The sequence below is a fragment of the Hemitrygon akajei genome, chromosome 2 (genome assembly GCF_048418815.1).
Source record: "Hemitrygon akajei chromosome 2, sHemAka1.3, whole genome shotgun sequence".
Taxonomy (NCBI): domain Eukaryota; kingdom Metazoa; phylum Chordata; class Chondrichthyes; order Myliobatiformes; family Dasyatidae; genus Hemitrygon; species Hemitrygon akajei.
The window spans coordinates 55467422-55488159 of NC_133125.1; the positions used below are offsets into that span (position 1 = coordinate 55467422).

Below are 20738 nucleotides of genomic sequence, written 5' to 3' on the forward strand. Positions count from 1 at the left end.
CACTGCAGATGCTGGGGTCAAATCAACACGTACAAACAAGCTGGCAGAACTCAGCAGGTCGGGCAGCATCCGTGGAAAAAAGCAATCAACGTTTCGGGCCGAGACCTTTCGTCTGTACAATAAGGTATAGTTTGACACCAAAATCATAAAGCATATTTACATTGGCATTGCTGTTTCCTTTTCCCAGAGGATACTACTGAACCAATTACTTGGCTCTGTTGTCAGTTGTCCTTAATATGACATGTTCAAACTCAAACTTTATGAAGTTCACTGAATTACTGTATTTTACGTCTGATTATTTGTATCAGACAAAATACAATGCCTATAAAAAGTATTCACCCCCTTATAAGTTTTCATGTTTTATTGTTTTACAACATTGAATCACAATGGATTTAATTTGGCTTTTTTTTGACACTGATTAATAGAAAAAATCTCTTTCATGTCAAACTGAAAACAGATCTCTACAAAGTGATCTAATTAATTACAAACATAAAACACAAAATAATTGTTTTCATAAGTATTCATCCTCCTGTCCCTTTAATATGGCACACCAAATCATCACTGGTGCAGATAATTGAGATCACATAATTAGTTAAATAGAGATCGGTGTGCAGTCAAGGTGTTTCAGTTGATTGTAGTAAAAATACACCTGTATCTGGAAGGTCCATCTGCTGGTGAGTCAGTATCCTGGCAAAAACTACACCACAAAGATAAAAGAACACTTCAAGCACCTCCATGAAAAGGTTATTGAAAACACAAGTCAGGAGATGGATACAAGAAAATTTCTAGGTCACTGAATAGCCCTTGGAGTACAGTTGGGCTGGTCATCACGAAATGGAAAGAATATGGCACAGCTGTAAATCTGCCTAGAGCAGGCCATCCTCAAAAACTGAGTGACTGTGCAAGAAGTGAGGGAAGCCACCAAGAGACCTATGACAACTCTGGAGGAGTTACAAGTTTCAGTGGCTGAGATGGGAGAGACTGCACATACAACATCTGTTGCCTGGGTGCTTCACCAGTCGCAGTTTTATGAGAGGGTGGTAAAGAGAAAGCCACTGTCAGAAAAAAGAACACATGTTTTTAAGCCATTCCTGTGTAGCTTTGGCTTTATGCTTTGGAGAAGATTTGTTGGAAAACAAATCTTCTCCCGACTCACAGTTCTCTTGTAGAATGCATCAAGTTTTCCTCCAGGATTTCCCTGTATTTTGCTGCATTTATTTTACCCTCTTCCTTCACAAGTCTTCCAGGGCCTGCTGCAGTGAAGAATCCCCACAGCATGATGCAGCTACCAAGCTTCATGGAAGGGATGGTATATTTTTGTGATGTGCAATGTTTGGCTTATGTCAAACATCACATTTGGTCTGATGGCCAAAAAGCTCAACTTTGTTTTCATCAGACCACAGAAACGTCTTCCAGCTGATTTCAGTCTCCTACATGCCTTCTGGCAAACTCTAGCTGAGATTTCATGTGTTCTTTTTTCTGACAGTGGCTTTCTCTTTACCACCCTCTCATAAAACTGCGACTGGTGAAGCACCCAGGCAACAGATGTTGTATGTGCAGGGTGAAAACCACCTCTCCAATCACAGTACAAGTACAGTGCTTATAAAAAGTATTCACCCCCCACCCCCCGAAGTTTTCATGTTTTGTTGTTTTACCAGATTGAATCACAGTGGATTTAATTTGGCTTTTTTGACATTGACAACAGAAACAGACTTTTTTGTTTCAAAGTGAATACAAACCTTTACAAAGCAACTTAAATTACTTAAAAATATAAAACACAAAATAATAGATTGCATAGAATTCATCCCCCTTCAAGTCAGCATTTAATAGAAGAACGTTTGGCAGCAATTGCAGCTTTGAGTCTGTGTGGATAGATCTCTACCAGCTTTGCAAATCTGGACACTTCATAGTTTCCCCATTCTTCTTTTCAAAACTGCTCAAACTCTGTCAGACTGCATGGAGATCATGAGTGAACAGCCTTTTAAGTCCAGCCACAAACTCTCAGGTGAATTGAGGTCTGGACTCTGACTTGGCCATTCCAGGATGTTAATTTTGTTGTTTTTTTTTATTGGTTTTTTAATGCATTTTCTACAACACTATAGATAGAAAAAAACACCAAACCAAAATGAAGAAAATTAATACAGTGCAAAGATAAACATACAATAATAATATAATACAAAAAAGATAATTGAGAAAGCACCCAAATTGAAGTCATGTAAAGTTAATATCCTCCCCAAGCCCCACAACAAAAAAAACTCCAGACCAACCACAACACAATATAGAGAATATAAATCAGGACATTCAAACCCCCAAAACTGTAAATACACTTGAAAACAGAAGATAATAATGCCTACTACCAAAAAAAAAGAGCTGAAAGCAAGGGACTGAAAAAAAAGACCTTAATTAAGAGGAAGGTTATGAAAGTACTCAATAAAAGGTCCCCAGACCTTATGGAACTTTATATCCAAATTAAGAACTGAATAATGAATTTTTTCAAGGTCTAAGCAGGACATAATATCATTTTTAAGTAATTTAGGTTGCTTTGTAAAGGTTTGTATTCACTTTGACACAAAAAAGTCTGTTTCTGTTGTCAATGTCAAAAAAGCCAAATTAAATCCACTGTGATTCAATCTGGTAAAACACCAAAACATGAAAACTTCCAAGGGGGGGGGGGGGTGAATACTTTTTATAAGCGCTGTACTTGTACTGTGATTGGAGAGGTGGTTTTGCAATAAAGATAAGTAAAAAAACTAAAAAGATTTTCACTATACTTCATTGATATATTTTAATAGGATAAATTATAATAAAAGAGCAAACTATCGCCTATATTTAAAAATACAGAATTCTCTTAAAATTTAACTGCTACAAAGTAGCACAATAAATATAAAAACTATCAAAAAATATAGTGAGATCATTTGTCAACAAGCTATGTTTATGCAATACATTTCTAGTTTTAAATATTTGTATGTTATTCAAACTGAAATTCTTTTTGAATAGGCTCCTAGGACTAATATTGCTGCATAAACAGGCAGTTATGCTGCTACTTAAAGCTTAGACTGAGAGTAGATTTTGGACATGCATCAACACAGAAGCAGAATTAGTACTCAAGAAGTCACATTGCCAATCTGATTTCTGTAATCAGATTGCTAATATGATTTCTGTAGCAAGACTCTCACAAAAATGTAACATTACACATTGAATGTTATTACTCCTGCTAGAACTATTTATGAAATAGATTTTAGGAAGCCTTGTTTGGACAGATTAATTGAATTCTTGATTCAGCTGTACACTTGGATTGCCTAACACTAAACTCCAGGTAAAGTGGTACAAATAGTGGAACTGGTAGAAAGTCAAAGACAATCTTTTAACTTCAATGCCACTCCATGTCAACAGTGAGTGTGTGTGGGGGAGGGGGAAATTAAAACCTCTATCACTGTTTGACAGAGTCAGTTCTTAAAATTATTTCCCCTACTGGTCAAAGTGAGTGAACCTGATGTTTGGACGATGGTTTAGGTGCTGGGCCGGATTGAAATGGTCAGGTGAGAAACAGGCTGGTTCAGCTTGCTGTCTCAGCTCTGTGTTGAGCTAAGGTCTGTGGACTGACTCTCTTTGTAGACTTCAGTTCAGAACACTATTTGCTTATGTTTATTGTTTGCATGATTTGTTTAATTTTCCTCTACACATTGGGTGCTTGGCCTTTTTTTAAAATGGGTTCTTTCAGATTTCTTTGGTTCTTGGCTGCCTATATGGAGACCAAGCTCAAGGTTGTATAATGTCCACAATACTTTGATAATAAATTCACTTTGAACTTTGGTCAAAACCACAACTTTGCTGGATTGCATTTCACAAAAGGCAAAGAATGTTAGGGCATCTATCTGCCATCTTGCAGACCCTTTTATGCATCAGTCACTAAATGTGCCTCATGCAACTGGAATGTGTTGGCATATTTTCAACATAATAAAGTATGACTTGTAAACAGTAAGTGTGCCATACCTCTTTGTGATCATTCAAATTAAGCTTGTTTGACAATTTGAGTATGAAGATTTAGAGTATAATACTAACAACTATACATGCTATAAAATGTGTCACTACATCTATTTTCTACAGTAATCCAAAGAATAGTATTATTTTATTAACTTAATGTTACTTCTTCATAAACTGGATATCTACAGTTAGAAATAAATTTGTTTCATTTTGCTGAAGGAAAATAATAATCAGCTAGCTTAAGCAAAACTATTGAATGAATAAAGATGATCATTGACTACTTTCCTTGACACCTATTATATGGTTCACTATATACATCAGCACTCTGTCAAATATGCTGCAGTACTTTCAGGAAATCCTAGATGAGAGTGTAATTTTTAAATACACTTCCTGTGAATTGAAAGCATAATTCACAGGAATTACTCACAGGAATTTAGAAGCTCTTTAAACTGATATTTTAATTATAGATCTTTGAAAGAAAATCTCTTTGAAAGAAAATTAAATAGCCATTTATTCATTGCTACTTTTGAAAACTGGTACAAGTTGCTTTGAAGTAATGTCTGACCTCCGGACGACACTGGAGCAAAACAAGATTTGACTTCTGTGCACAACACAAAGCAATGAATTCGTCAGAAGCTAAAATCTCAGCAATTTTAGAATTTAAAAAAATGCCTTGATCAATTGTATTCCTGGTGAATTTCTACTTCAAATTATGAAAACTGTTTATTTGTTAAAGTACAGTAATGGTTCTCTTGAAACTGTTGGCGATCAGCACAGCTAAACACCTTAGTCTGAAATAAGTTGCACATCCGATGTTGGGAAATTTGATCTTCCCTTGCATTGGAGAACCCACCAATGAGCCCAGTGGTAGAACAATAGATATTGTGGAGAGGGCATATTTTGTGACAACCCCATTCATTTGGACGAATGTAGAGGAAGTGCAGATATCTGTTTGAACTATTTTTCTTCTCGCACATGTTAGTTATGTATTAGGATTTTTGTGTGCTGTGAGCTGTCAAAGACCATCAGAGCATTCAAGAGGCAGCACCTCAGGTTTACAGAGGCCTTATTGCCACTCAAGAGCCCCCTTTGCTTCTTGGGTGCAGGGCATCAACTTGTTTGCTCCTCAAAATCATAAAAAACATAAGTGCGGGTGAGCAGGCAGTGAGTCCAAATTGTGGGTCTGATCCAAGGTGATCCAGCCCAGAGTCTGTAAGGCATGTTTCATTTCAACAAATAGAATTATAGCAGGCATAAGTATGATATATGAGGAAAAAATAGTGGCAATAGGCATTAGAGACTTAAATGTTGCAATGGTCCAAATCTCTGAAGTGATCGCCTGAAGTACAACAAAACAAAAGCAAGAACCTTTTAATAGGAACAAATTAAAAGTCAGTCTGGAAAGCAATATCAAAACTCTTGTTATAATATTCAGCATATACCCGTTATGATCATCAGTGTTTTTGGAAATACTAATTGTTGAATTTATATTTTCATTTTTTGTAAACTGTTTTAACGTAATTGTTTTGGGAAAACTTGAAGTGCTTACGCATGAAGCACTTTGTCTGTCAAAATGGTGCAGATACTTTCATAACAGTTTTGACAGCTACCTGGCTCAGATGAATGCATTTGCAGTAAAGGTAAGTTCCTATTAGCATTTAAAATTCATGCTACTTTGTTCCAAAATCTAAAATTCTGTAAAGGTTCAATGAGATCAATGATTAGACTATGGATGCTTTCATCTATACAAGCTCCTACTCAGATTAAGAAAATAATCTAAAGGTATTCCAGATGATTTCGACTTTGTGAAACACCAAAAGAGATCCTTTGGACTATTAATTTATTTCCAATGAGTCCAAACCTAAAGCAATTAAAAACCTAAGCCAATTAATACTAAAACAATACTTGGGAAATATGGATTATAGAATGGAAGTAACATGATATCTGGCTCTGTTCAAGAAGACCAGAGAAGAAGAAGTTTTCAACTATTCTATGCTATCATCACCTTCAAAAAATGATTTAAGTGCAAAAGCAGAAAATAATTTGTGAACAATAATAAAAATCTTCATGGGCTCTTAGAATTGTATAATGACTGTGCCCCGGTCAGGTTTCAAAAACAAAGATTCTGAAATCCCCTTTCTGCACCAATATTTGATTTTATCATTCAGGTAATTCCAAACAAGTCTAACATTCAGTATGTGAACCAATGTAAATTTTCACTTTTTATTTGTGAAATGTAAGATTAACTACAAATGGATGATCACCACACAAAATTTTAATCCGAGGTCTTAAATCAAAATTTGCCACAGTGGCAATGAGCCCAGTTATAGTGTGCCAACTGATGAAGAAAGCCAACACACTCACTGCAGGTAACACTTCTCACTTCAACTACATAAACAAGGGCGATTTATTTCTTTGAAATTATTTTACATATTATTCATTTTCTAAAATGTGTTTAATTTCTGCCTGTACTACTGCTTTAACAGAGAGTAACACTTTGCAGACTGATTATTTTTACTCAATAATTAATGATTGTCATATAATCTGGTGACTCATTTGATGATATTTTGCAGTTCAATACTTGAGAATAATAAATCAGTATGCTTTATAATAAGCTATGTTGTAAAAAGCTGGTTATTGATTCACTGCATGTGCTGCAGGAGTCCTGTGCAACAGTTACCAAGCAAAAGGTTAAAAAGGCTGGCAGTAACATTAGAAAGGGTCACTTACTATTTAACCAAGCATAGTTGAACTTGTTGGCAGTGTGCTGACATCACCACCAACATGCAAAGGCATGCTTAAGGTAATGGATCAGGACAGGTCAGCGCATTATTAATTAATCAGCCATTTATTCCAATATACTATTTTTCCAGCAATCAAAGTAAAATATTCTTTTTAGGCAACGAAAACACAGAACTTTTAAGAGCTCTATTAGCTCCTCAGCACTCCAAATGTATTAACCAAATTAATCATTACAGAGCAACCCACACGTAAGTACTCTCAAGAGAAAACAATATTCATTTCAGTTTTTAAAATCTTACCTTTTACACTGTTGTTTGCAAGAATGCTCCCAAATTCCATGGATTTTGGTTTTGAGGAAAGAGCTGTTGAATGGCCTGCTGGCTGAGATACTGGAAAGATCTGTTTCGATACTACTTGCCTTCTCGGACTTAAAGCGGGTAAGTGGATGCCATTTTCGGGCATGCTGGTGTTTTGAGGTGTTGCGGTAGGATGCTGGCAGCCGTTCATTGACAGCTTCCTGTGCATGTTGTTGGCGAGCATTCCAGCAGCAGGACTCGGAGTAGCGCTGTTTGAAGACGGGCATGGCGTTTCTGTCTGAATCCTGATTGGGGGGATCTGTGGTCCATTGATTAAGGCTGGTCCTTGAGGAGTCCCGGTTCCCCGGTGGTTAATATTACATGATCTTCCATTCATGTTTATATCAGTTAGTCAGCAAAACCGATGTTAATTACACAATCCACGGATTTGGTCAGTCCAACAAGCTTTAGTGACGGTTTAGTAAATTAACCATGTATCGGAAAAGATCCTGTCAAATGAACAAATAATCACTTATTAAAGTATGTTTAATTTATTAGATCAACACTGGATGATTATTATATATAAGTATTCCACTGTGTGATGAACAATTATTGGTGCTGCTTTGATCATACGAACTTGCACTTTTGCCCTAATAAAACCCTTAACAAAGTGCTAAACAACTTAATCTGCACTTTATGCAGGAACTGCTTCTAAGTAACAGTATATGCACCCCGTCTACATCAATTGTCGTAATCGAAATTGAATCACTTCAACAAATAAGTGTGATTGATTCATTGTTGGCAAAGTTGAGCCAAAACTTACCAGGTTTTTCAAACAGTGACTGATCCCGAAAGGCCTTTTTTTAAGAGGCTTAACAGAAAGCAAAAATAAGTTATCTGAGCAGACGCGAGCATTAAAGCAATTCCAGAGATCTAGAAATAAAAACAGAAAATCTCCAACAGGTCGGGTAGCATATGTAGATATAAAGGTTCAGAGGGTTGATCTTTGATCAACAGCAGTTCTGACAGAAATCAATTCGGGTTCTTGATATGTGTTATTTATTTATTATTATTATTTTGGGTGCTTTTTCGTTTCTTTTTGTATTTGCGCAGTTGTATTTTGCACATTAGTCGTTTGTCGGTCTTTGTTATCTACAATTTTTGATTGATTCCACTGTTTTTCTTTATATTTGCTGTGAATGCCCGCAAGAAAATGAACCCCAGGGTAGCATATAGTGACACATGTGTACTTTTATAATAAATTTACTTTGAACTGGGAACTTTGTAGTTTTTTAAATTTTCTTTTCAGCAAATATTAGGTCGCGGAGATGGTAGTACAATAACGTTGAAGCCGAATTCTTAGAAATGGCATGGGTATTCGTACTCAAAACATTAGCTGATATTTCTCAAAAGCCACTAATTGCAAGCGTACTCGTTTCTATCTTCATTTTTCATCTTTTATTGAGGGTCGGAGAAGTGGTAATGCAGTCGGCATGAGGGCGGCAGCGATCGAAATAGTAATCGAAGCGGGAAAATAGGAAAATGAAAATGGTCTAGAATTATTTTTGAAAACGTCCCATTTGATGTTCGTCATTGTAATGCACTGAATATATAGATTGGCTTTACAAGTCACCACCAGCTCGATGTAGATTGTTCAAATTGTCCTCTTAATTCATAGATTTGTATTTCTTGATTTTATAAGTCTCTGTTATTTTACAAGTATCTTACACTCCAGACTGTAACAGGCAGAATGTTGGGCATGATCTGACTGTAGACTATTTAAACGGATCGTTGTTTAGCCATCAGAGATAATCCGCAAGCGGATCGCGTCACGGGAAAAACAGAGTACATGTGCCAGAAATCCAAAAGTTACTATGTAACCATGTGAGCAACAACACGCTGTGACATTTCTGTCGGGGTTGTTCAAATAAAATCCAAAGGAATTGCAAACTGCCAGGCGTGCTACGGCGCCGCAAATACATCCAACCGGTATGTTCTGAAGACTTAGAGATAAAACTCCTCCCTGGAAGACCAAAGGGAATATGCTGGAATCCCTGGTCCCGGCTGACAGGTGAAATATCAATCAAATGTTTTCGCGAGGCCAAGAGCGGGCTGGAACCAATCGGTTTTCTGCGTATCATGGAGAGAAGGAAGCGAGAGGCGGGGCGGGAGAAAGTCGGGGATTTAAGTTCATCTACCCTCTTCTCGTTACAGGATCCTAGCTGCTACGGTGGAGGGAGGTTCGGGAACAAGTAGGCTGCGTCCCGCCCGCTCCCATCTCAGTTTGCTCATCCATCGTGACAGATGAAAACACATAGCACAAGGCGCAGTTCAGCTAGACTTTTCAGGGACGAGGGAAAGATATCCAAGGTCGGGATTTCATTCCCCCCCCCCCCACGCGCCCAGTAAATGTTTAAAAAAATAAACACGGAAGCAAGTTGTGGCGATAGATCCACTTAAAACAAAATACAAAAACACGTTCGGCGAAGAGCCCCGTGCATTGCTCGCCAGTCAGATAGTTTACCTCGCATTCGAAACTTTTTAAAAAAAAACGAGACGAATGAGAGTGGCCCAAACCAGATGAATAATATTGTTCTAGTGCTGTCGTGCATCAGGAATAGCAGGATGTATTCTGAGGTTAAATCCGATGGTTAAAGGCGGGAAGCGACGGGCGAGCCCAGAGGCGCGAGCGTGTGCACCTGGCGGCGCGAGGCTGACTGGGCCCGGCTTCCAGCGTCCGCCGGCGCCACAGCCCTGCCCTGCCCTGCCCTGCCCTGCCCTCCGAACAACGCGCAGACTAATACAACTTGGAAATACATCTGCTCACCAAGGATTTACAGCAGTGTGATTCAGCTCTAAGTGCAATGGTTAAACTGCAGTACTGAATAAGAAGGATGTACAAGCATCGCATGTGCACCGTAAATACACGTTACATAAAAAGGGGATTGACTGGTGACACCGATGACCACTTTTAATAAATCCCAGCGCGGCGTCATGCACAAACATTAAGTGAACTACAATTATTTTATATAAACAATTCCACGCCTTCAATCGGAGGCAGCTAATATTTTGAAGACTTTTTTTTTACAGAGCATCAAAGAGACGCTCTCGTTGCCTTGAGAAATACTTGACCTGCGATTATTTTGTGGGTCTGGGTTCAAATTATGAACATGTTCTATTGCTGGGCTCCGGGAATTCTTAGGCGAGCAGCGAAGGAGTGAACCTGATACATACACCACGGTTTCGGTGTTCAGCCTGTTCCCCGCGTCAATGCCACCAATTAACTTTACCACTTGATAATATCGATTTCTTGTGAATAATCCCCGCTCGGTGCAGTCTTTTATAGTAACCATGGGAGAAAAAAAAAGCACTTTGATTTGGACCTAAATCTGTCACTTCCAGCCCCAGACGCCCACCTGTCATAAATGTGCGGTTTCAGGGTGGTGTTCCCTGAAAGGCGTTTTGCAGTCAAAACTTCCAGAGTGTTGGTTCCCCGAGGGAGGAGGAGATATTGGAGTTCCTTCTAGTTTCATATCGATTGCAGAGCTTCAAGGAAGGGACATTGCGATATATAAATGTGCTTGTTTAAGACATTCCACGTTTGTTTATCTGTTTGTTCACATTAAAAAAAACATGTCTGCTCACTCAAGTGCTATCTTCACCTCTGTTTCGACAAATTTCAGATACACGACACGCCGGAGATAAAACTGCAATAATCTCGAATTGCATTGTGTCAGTCTGACACTTATGACACCAGCAGCCTGCCTTCACACTGCAGTTATTGCACGCAGATCACGGCGAGAATGCTATCACAGTTTACTTTTGCATCCCGGTCAGATCAAGAGTCACTTACCGGATAATCAAATGATCCGCACAAATCACCACAGAGCCCTTCATGACCGAGAGTGTGTCTGGATCCAGGCGAATATTCCGCAGTGAAGTTACTCGCCGTTCAAAGATGAAGCAGATCCCATGTCGCCACTGAGTTTTCCCAGCAGATCTCACTCTGACCGTACAGAAGCATTTCCTTACTCTTTGTTTTTCGCCAAGGGGGAGGGGTTCGACAACTTTTTTTGTTAAGTTTGGGATCTCTGGTATATGTTCGCCTTTTTATGTGATGCTTGGTGTTACGCTGTGACTGGTGCTGTATCTATGCCAGTGACGAGTATGGATCTGTGCTCAACTCAGCTCGAGTACGGGGGCGGGTAATTGGTAACCGATTTGTGGAAACTCATTCAACCGAGGACTTGGGAGCTGCAATAGCCATTCGCTGAAAGAATTTTAGCAAGTCTGCGCTCACTCATGCTACAGCGGAGTTTCGCGCGACAGTGTGCTTTCGATATATACTCTGCTTTGTTTCCGCTGAGTTGTCTTTCATCTCTGTGTGCGTTTGATTAACAGGCTTGAATGCAATATGAATACTAATATCTGCGCTACACACGGATGTGGTATTGGCGAATCCATTGGAAACAGCTTTCTTCATCCCTCTTAACAACGATCAGTTCTAAGTACGTTTTAAATATACCAATTCGCACCGACAGTGCATTCAGGATGAAGTGATTTTAAATCAGAATAGCTTTAAATAAATTGCTACTTTGATTGTAAATGACGGTGTTATTCAGGAACTTAAAAATGGCAAGGACGATTGCAAAGGGTTAAATAGTTACCCAAAGTGATGCTTATGATAAAGTAAAGCACCATTCATATATTCTAACACTTGCATACGTTTCACGAATCTGGCCACGTAAATGTGCATAATAGGAAGAAAAAATTAAGTCATGTTAGTTCCACATTTTTGAAAGACATTTTTTTTTGTAATTCAAAAGCTGCCCTCTCAATGTAGCCAGGAATTACATATTCTCTTGGCTACCACAACCCACTGAGAAATGATCACCATGCCAGACAGAATTCTCATCTACCTTGCAAGGAGCACTAATCATGACGTGGATAAACTTCAGTGTGATTATGACTGGATAATGGGAATGCCATAACGCTCTGCAAAAGCTTGGAATGGTATTTATTATTGTTCATTAAAGTAGGTGGCAATTCAACTCACCTTACAATGAATGATCAGCTATGAAAACATTCTGAACCAATGAATTTTATGTATTTATTGACCATGTCCATGCAGTTATCAAGCAACATGCACAAAATGCTGGAGGAACTCAGCAGGCCAGGCAGCATCTAGGAAAAGAGTACAGTCGATGTTTCGGGCCGAGACCCTCTGGGCCAAAAGTATTTCTTTTCCTAGATGCTGCCTGGCCTGCTGAGTTCCTCTAGCATTTTGTGTGTGTTGCTCTGATTTACAGCATCTGCAGATTTTCTCTTGTCCATGCAGTTATTGAATTGATTTAAAATATTTTCTGTCAATTACTGAATCCACAACATGGCATTCATTGGAGTAAGTTAGAAGATACAGTTCACTTCAAACATGTCTTTTATGTTATCATGGCTTGCCCCTTTCTAAATAAGTGTGTTTACCTTGATTATCTCTTCATAGGTTTATCTTGTATAGTAAAAATTGCTACTGTAAATGCCAGTGCTGTAACAGGAAAGGATTAATATTTGGATGAAGGATTCATTGTTAAGATGAAATGCTTAAGGATTCTTCTTTACATCTATTGCTGCACGTTATATGTTGCTTGCTACATATTCCCTTTGCAACCTCTACTGTTTTTGAAATGTAATACTTGCCCTATTTACACTATTTCCTCAGCCGGCCAAGCGGCATATATGGAAAAGCGCAAACAGTCGATGTTTCTGACCCAGACCCTTCATCAGGACTGGGCAAAGAAGATGAGAAGTCAGAGTGAGAAGGTGGGGGGAGAGGAGGAAAAAACTCAAGGTGGTAGGTGATTCTTGAAACCCAGACGGGAAGGAAAGAGTTGGGAAGTAAATTGGTGAAAGTGATAAGGGATTGGAGAAGGGGGATTCTGATAGGAGCGGACAGAAGGCCATGGAAGAAAGGGAAGGGGAGGAGCATGAGGTGAGAGGTGTTGGGCAGGTAAAGAGATAATGGGAATGGGAAATGGTGAAGGGGGTGGGGGGGGAGTTCAAGAATATTGACTGTTTGCTCTTTTCCATAGATACTGCCTGGCTTTCATCCAAAAAATAATCCTTTCCTGTTACAGCATTGGCAAATAGCATTTTTCACTATACAGAATAAATCAGACACCTATTAAGGGATAGTCAAAAAAACACACTTATTTAGTCCTGATGAAGAGTCTCATCCCGAAACGTCAACATTGCTTCTTCCTACAGATGCTGCCTGGCCTGCTGTGCTCCACCAGCATCTTGTGTGTGTTGCTTGAATTTCCAGGATCTGCAGATTTCCTCGTGTTTACACTTATTTAGTAAGGGACAAGACATGATAAAATAAAAGAGATGTTTGAAGTGAACGGTATCTTCTAACTTACTCCAATGAATGCCATGTTGTGGATTCAGTAATTGACAAAAATCTTTTATATTAAGCCAATAACTGCATGGACATGGTCAATAAATGCTCATTGCCATCAGCTCAGTGATTCCAAGGATTTGGTACAGCAGACAAAATCCTGCTTGCTTCGGACTTGGGCTGCATTTCGTTTGCTCCACCACTGATCCTCAGTTTCTGCATTCAGCTTCAGCTCTACCCCTTTCATGCACTTTTCATCACTATATTTTCATGCTGCATTTCCTCACCCTTCAGCTCTATCCGTGTACTTGTGGTCACCAGTCCTTGTCCAAGGTGTTCTACCTCTCAGTGCATGTTTCCAGTTGACTTACAGCTGTGAAAATCAACAATAATCCTTCACCTTCTATCAAAAGCCTCATAAAAATTAAATGTAAAGCGCCTGAAAACTGCAAGGAAGCCAACAGAAGAAAAACTGTGCTGAGCGACTCTGGGGCAGTATTAATTGAGTTAACGCTGGGTCTTTGATTTGCAAATGCTGAGTTTGGCTTCTTAATCTCACTGGAGAAAATTTAGTATCAGTTGGGATGAGTTGGAGTTGATAAAGTGTTGGAGCAGGTGAGGAAGAAGAGTCTATACTCAGAAAAACTTGAAAGGCAGCATGTCAGCACTTTAAAAACAAGATGCAACTAATACCATTGATGATAATCAGTTTGTGGTAGCGGTGGTCAAAATACAAAGGACAGGATAGTAAAGAACAAGGTATGTGTTTGTGTGCATACTGTACATGTACTTTGGTACATTGCAGCGCGAGAGCTAATTTAAATTAGTCATAGGTAACGGGATTCGGAAAGCATTTAGACAATTATGGAACTGTAGAGTAAAGATGTTCAAAAGAAATGAAGATGGAATTTAAGAATAGGGGCACACTATTGTAATATCAATAGTGGGAAGTGTACTATTGCATTGTGGCCTATAATTGTTGCTTCAAAGTGGTTGCATACCCATATTCAATTATACATTGATATGGAGCAAAAAGAACATGGTAACAGAATGAAATAATATTTGTAAACTGCAGTATTGAATAGGCAAGACTGGAAATAATATATATAATTTGGACATAAATCCACGTATGTACTGCTAAAAACTTAGTTTAAACCTTACATTTGAAGTCAATGGACTACTTACACAAATAGATGATTTTTACATTATTCTACACTGCACATAGACAAACAGATAAAATATATGAGAAAGCCATAGACTTCTTTTAGATAAAATGGTACAATTTTTTTCATAGACTTTGATACAAAAGTACCTCAATTGTAAATTCCTAAGTTTATGTTATGCAAGCATATTGCATTCTAACAAATCTATGTTTAGGGTTAAAAAGATATCCAGTATGCCCTAATCATGATATTAAGCCAAATGTATAAAAATTGACATATGGCATTGTGTATTTATCTGGATAGACATTTGTTTATATTTATAATGAATAGATATGTTTATCACGTGACCTGTATGCCTTTGAAATATGTGATATCACATTGTCTTATTGGTAACCTGGTAAAGTTATCAGTTATTTTTCAAATTGTTAATGTATGTTTGCATTGTCTATTTGGACCTAGGACAACAACTCCTATGAGTCAAAACCTATTCATTGAATGTGAAATGTTGGATACTTTGAAGCATGTAATAAAGGCACATTGTAAGTACAAGTGATTTCTTTCTTTCATAAGCTACATGGATAAGACATAAAGCAGCCACAATGCAAGACAGCTGTAACTGTATAATGAATATATCACTGTAAGACTTTAGACCAGAATATGACAAATTATTAATTATATTATTATTGCAGGGTGCTAACCAAAGCTGTTTGAAAGATTCTAATATTAGCTCATTTTTGCACCTAAATAATTGAGAAATTAACATAATATTTTTGAATAATAGAATGTCACAATATTGTATAGATGTATCAATTTGTGTGAGGAAGTTTATTCTTATTAATAGAATAATGTTAACTGTGGTATTAGTTATCTGTTTTAGATCAAAGATCATGTGAATCGAATAGCAACTGATAGAAATTTATGACTATTAGATTATTCTATACACTGGGCATAGGCAAAAATAGATGAAATACCTTTCAAAGCAATAGGCTTTGTTTACATAGAACATTTATATTTTCTTAATTTTACATCATTTTACTTCCATTGTAAATTCTAGGATTCTCGTTTATGGTAGAGGTTTTCTATGCAAACCTACCACATTCTAATTAAATTCTGTTCATAATGGTATCTATATAATCTGTTGATTTTGTGTCCCTCTGCAATTATCGCAGAGAAGCTCTTTGATCTAACCTTCTATTTCTCTTCTTTCCGAGTCAGTTTTAACTTTCTCGAATTGTGAAGCTGAAGAAGGTAGGCATGTCAAATGATTCAGAAGTAATAATGGTGCATAGTTCCCTGAAGGCAGAATCTCATGTGGATAGGGTGGTGAAGAAAGCTTTTGGTATGTTGGCCTTTATAAATCAAAGCATTGAGTATAGGAGTTGGGATGTAATGTTAAAATTGTACAAGGCATTGGTAAGGCCGAATTTGGAGTATTGTGTACAGTTCTGGTCACCGAATTATAGGAAAGATGTCAACAAAATAGGGAGAGTACAGAGAAGATTTACTAGAATGTTACCTGGGTTTCAGCACCTAAGTTACAGGGAAAGATTGAACAAGTTAGGTCTTTATTCTTTGGAGCGTAGAAGGTTGAGGGGGGACTTGATAGAGGTATTTAAAATTATGAGGGGGATAGATAGAGTTGACGTGGATAAGCTTTTTCCATTGAGAGTGGGAGAGATTCAAACAAGAGGACATGAGTTGAGAGTTAGGGGGCAAAAGTTTAAGGGTAACACAAGGGGGAACTTCTTTACTCAGAGAGTGGTAGCTGTGTGGAACGAGCTTCCCGTAGAAGTGGTAGAGGCAGGTTCGGTATTGTCATTTAAAATAAAATTGGATAGGTATATGGACAGGAAAGGAATGGAGGGTTATGGGCTGAGTGTGGGTCAGTGGGACTAGGTGAGAGTAAGCGTTCGGCATGGACTAGAAGGGCCGAGATGGCCTGTTTCCGTGCTGTAATTGTTATATGGTTATAATTGATGAATATAGTAACTATATAAATTATTTACAGCTTTATGTTACCCAGAGACAGGATTAAGAGTATACATATATCCGTGCCATCAATAAGATCGGCTGTTTCTTACTCTGTAACATCACCAAACTTTTCCTCAGCCTCTCTGCAGCTGAAATCCTCATTCAAGCCTTTGTTACCTCTAAACATGTCTCTACTATGCATTCATGGACATTCTCCCTTGCTTGGTTCTTTGAAAACCCGTAGTTAACTAAAACTCTGCTGCCCATGTCTTCATCCTTTCTGTCTTCACCCTTGCTTTTGAATGATCTATAATGAGTTTCGGGTAAGAAATCTCTCAGTTCCAAAATTCTCATCCTCACTTTCAAATGCATTTGTAATCCTGCCTCTCCTTATCTCTGTAATTGCCTCCAAATTTGACTCGAGAATAACAATGTACATTAATTCAAGGCTCTTTGTCTTCCCTGAATGATTTTACTGTTGACTGTACCTTCTGGTGTTTAGTCTCTTTTAATTTGGGAAATCCATTCTGCACTCACTGTCCTGCCTCCCAATCCTTGCCCCTCTATTTCCACATTTAAAACAACTCTTTAAATCTGTTATTTTCATTAATAGTTTGTGTCACAATCAATATTCCCTTACATGGTTCTTCAGCAAGTTACTTCATGTCTTATAATGCTTTCTTAAATTATTTTTTTTAAATCTAAAATTGTTATATAGTTCTCTGTTGCTGATGTTGTGAGGGTGATGCATTTGGGAACAAATTTCATAATTAAATTAAATAGGAAGCATTGACTTAAAAATATTATAAAATTTTGTCGACCACAAAATATTTGTGATAGGTGAACTTGTGCTGCACACAAGACTGACAGAAAATATGAATATATAAATTTTAATGCAAAGTTGTTTTACTTATTTATATTGTTCTCTGTTTTTATTCAAAAATTCTGTCAGCTACAGTTCTTCATTAAAATCTTTGTTGAAATGTGCGGCATCCTCTTGTGAAAAAAACAATAAAATTACAGATCTTTCTTCTGATCATTCTATTTCTACTAAATGTTTCACAGATATTTTAATTATAATTTTCCTTTGAAGTTCTGCTGCATAAAGAATGTGACTTATAAGCTCACAAAGCTGAACTTCTATCCAATTGTCATTCTTACTGCCTCAGCTGGAGTGCAATTAAACCAAAATGGAACACAGTGCACCATTGAGCCAAATCTTTTTTATCTCTTCACCTGACTAACTTTAACTGCATCTTACCTGACCTATTTTTGATTTTCTGTGTAAATGAGATGAAGGTCATCTGCATTCCATTATTACCCTTGCCCTGTGCTGATTCATTCCCAATTGTATTTATTTTCTGATTGACTTAACAGATCTAACTTTGATGGAAATTGAAACCGTTGGATCACTGAAATGTAATTTTCATGTATATTTCAGATTGAAATTTTCCCTTTTTTGTTGCTCTCTGCAGATCCTGTCTGATCTGTTAAATATTTCTGGCAGGTTCTATTTTAATTTCAAATTTTCTGTGTCTGCAGTATTTTACTGTTAATTTCCCCCCCACTTTCACTCTTCTTCTATTCCCCCTCAAACTTTTTACCCCTTCTCACCTACCTCTCACTGGGTCCTGTCCACTCTTCTCTCCTGTTAGATTCCTTCTTCTCCAACCCTTCACCTTTCCCACCATCTTGGCTTCACCTATCAGTTTTTATATCCTCCATCCCCTCCCCTCAACTTTTTATTCTGGCATCTTCCCCCTTTCATTTCAGTCCTGATAAAGAGTCTCAACAGGAAAAGTTGACTGTTTATTCATTTCCGTAGATGCTGCCTGACCTGTTGAGTTCTTCCAGTGTTTTATGTGTGCCTGTTGTTTTGGATTTCCATCATCTGCAGAATTTCTCTGTTTACATTTTCCTTTAATATCTTTCATTATACAATTCCTGAATTAGTTGAAAATAACGGCATTGGATTTCTGTGAGTCCATTCTGCAATGGACAACTGTAATCAATTTTCTTTGATGGTAATGATCTATTGTTATTAAATATTTCATAAGCAAATATGTGAGTTTAAAGTGTCAAGTTACTTAACAGCTTCCTCCAACTATATGGAGCTAAATTCGTTAGTTTGCTAAGATCATAAGAATTGGAATATTTGCAACTATTAGGTTTGCCAATCAGGTTTGCTGATGCTAAACTTTACAAACTAAACAGGAATCACTGTATTAAAGCACAAATGGTGGGGCTGAGACCTGCATTCACCGTGGCTATCCGTCGAGGTTGAGGATGATGGTCTTCGTTCCGTAGATCACTTGAAGATGTGGCCTACAGAGGGAAGACGCCTGTATGTATATTTGTTTAATGTGTACTTGATGTTGCACTCCAAGAAGCACACAATACTTCACAAATCAACCAACTGATTCCAATGGCATGGAAACCACGACGATTGGAGCTGATGGATTTGTTGCAGCCTTCATCCGCCTTCACAGCCGTTGAGTTCAAAGTAACTTCGTCCACCTGTTCCACTGTTGAGGTCTTGGTTGGATTGTTCTTTGTCAGGGACCTCACCCTCAACCTTACCGCCATGGGTGACCCTACCAGGAGCATAGCTCCAGATGGCATTGCTCTTGGGATCTCAGGACCACACAATCCATAGGAATAAGGTAAGTAATTAAAATAGTAATTAATAACATATCAATTTTAAGCCTTTTTTTGCACGAATGTTAAATAAAAGAGCTTGTCCCTAATCACCACTCTGCTCTTTTGCTGTGAATTGCTGTTTTAAAAACAAATAATGAAATAATATCAATAATATCACAAGGGCAGTGTGGTAAACTATGTATACCTGTCTGGGCACGCCCCTCTGCTGACTGCTTCTGTGGCTCCTCCCACAGACCCCTGTATAAAGGTGATTGGGGCACTGCTCCTCCCTCAGTCTTTGACATGTCCTGCTCCCTTTTTGCTGTTAATAAAAGCCTATCGTTCACTTCCAGTCTCCTAGAGTTATTGATGGTGCATCAAGCAGCTCTATCTTCATTTCAAAGATGTCTGCAAGAGAGACATGAAGTCACTGAACATGAACATCGAGAGGTGGGAGGACATTGCAAGTGATTGCTCTCACTGGAGGCTGGAACTACGCAGAGGTCTAAAAAAGAGAAGAGAAGCTGTGGCTTGCTGCTGAAGAAAAGCGCACTCACCGAAAAAAACAGCACCAAGACAACACCGGAGGACAGCGCCTTCAGGTGCAGTTGCTGCAGCCGAGACTGTCACTCCCGTGTGGGCCTCTACAGCCACAACAGACACTGCTCTACCAACACAGACTGAAGCAAGACTTTCCAGATGCAGATCCATAGTCTCACAAGACTAATAGATGCCATCAATCGATCAATCAATAACAAGTATACAAATAAATAACTGTGTGTTTAAAAACTGCATATCACCTTTAGTTTATAGTACCTGTTTTGAATTTCAGTACCTGAAGTACAGTTCTGATGAAAGGTCAATAACCTAAAATATTGACTCTATTTTTCTTTCTATAGATACTGCCCAACCTGGTGACTATTTCGGGCAGTTTTGATTTTAGTTCCTGAAATATGATTTACTTGGCCTTATTCAATATTAGTGAGATATTTTCTGCAACATATTTCATATCTGTTGGCACAAATATACGTATATGTAATTAGTTTTGCTACAACAAGTGTATGGGACATTGGAAAAAAAGTTGAATTTCCCCATGGGGATGAATAAAGTATCTATCTATCTATCTATCTATCTATCTATAAAAACCTAAGGTAGATCTTTAATATTTTTCCACTTAAACTTATTTAAAAACTTACAAGCAGATGCTCTGGTACTTATAGATCTAAGCCGTGATTTATGGGAGCATATGGATGACTGTAAAATATTTGATTGATTCTTTATTGTCTCCTTACAGCTCAATACATTGACAAGGGCATCAGAACAATGCTAATAGATAGGTAGACCGATGCAAACTGACTTACCATAATTTATATCACATGTTTGGTTAAATGAAGTCTAAAACATTCTGTCTGTTCAAATCATTCATCTGAAAATATGATGTACCTCAGTCATCTCAGAAAATAAGTTACAGACGGGCCTTATCAGATGGAAAGGAATGTACTGACATCTGGGAATTCTAGTAATTTTTAACTTTTAAATAATTTGTGT

At 37.9% G+C, this 20738-nt stretch overlaps 2 protein-coding genes across 9 annotated transcripts in view; one reads left to right on the forward strand and one right to left on the reverse strand.

The window, feature by feature from the left end:
• Positions 1-10999, reverse strand: part of glis3 (GLIS family zinc finger 3) — a 490617-nt gene extending 479618 nt beyond the window's left edge. The window contains exons 1-2 of one of the 2 annotated variants that reach the window (XM_073072436.1): positions 10876-10999; positions 7026-7531 (exon numbers count right to left, since the gene is read on the reverse strand). In XM_073072436.1, coding sequence (XP_072928537.1) covers positions 7026-7419 — 394 coding nt within the window. In that variant the 5' untranslated portion in view covers positions 7420-7531; positions 10876-10999. Of the gene's footprint in view, positions 1-7025; positions 7532-7845; positions 8298-10875 lie in introns of those variants that run through there. The other variant, XM_073072441.1, reaches the window with a different exon arrangement.
• slc1a1 (solute carrier family 1 member 1) overlaps positions 6810-20738 on the forward strand; it is a 188203-nt gene continuing 174274 nt past the window's right edge. The window contains exons 1-3 of one of the 7 annotated variants that reach the window (XM_073072494.1): positions 6867-6974; positions 11424-11530; positions 15039-15118. In XM_073072494.1, coding sequence (XP_072928595.1) covers positions 11466-11530; positions 15039-15118 — 145 coding nt within the window. In that variant the 5' untranslated portion in view covers positions 6867-6974; positions 11424-11465. Of the gene's footprint in view, positions 6975-7045; positions 7164-8900; positions 9094-10914; positions 11035-11423; positions 11531-15038; positions 15119-20738 lie in introns of those variants that run through there. The other 6 variants (XM_073072487.1, XM_073072512.1, XM_073072502.1 and 3 more) reach the window with 6 other exon arrangements.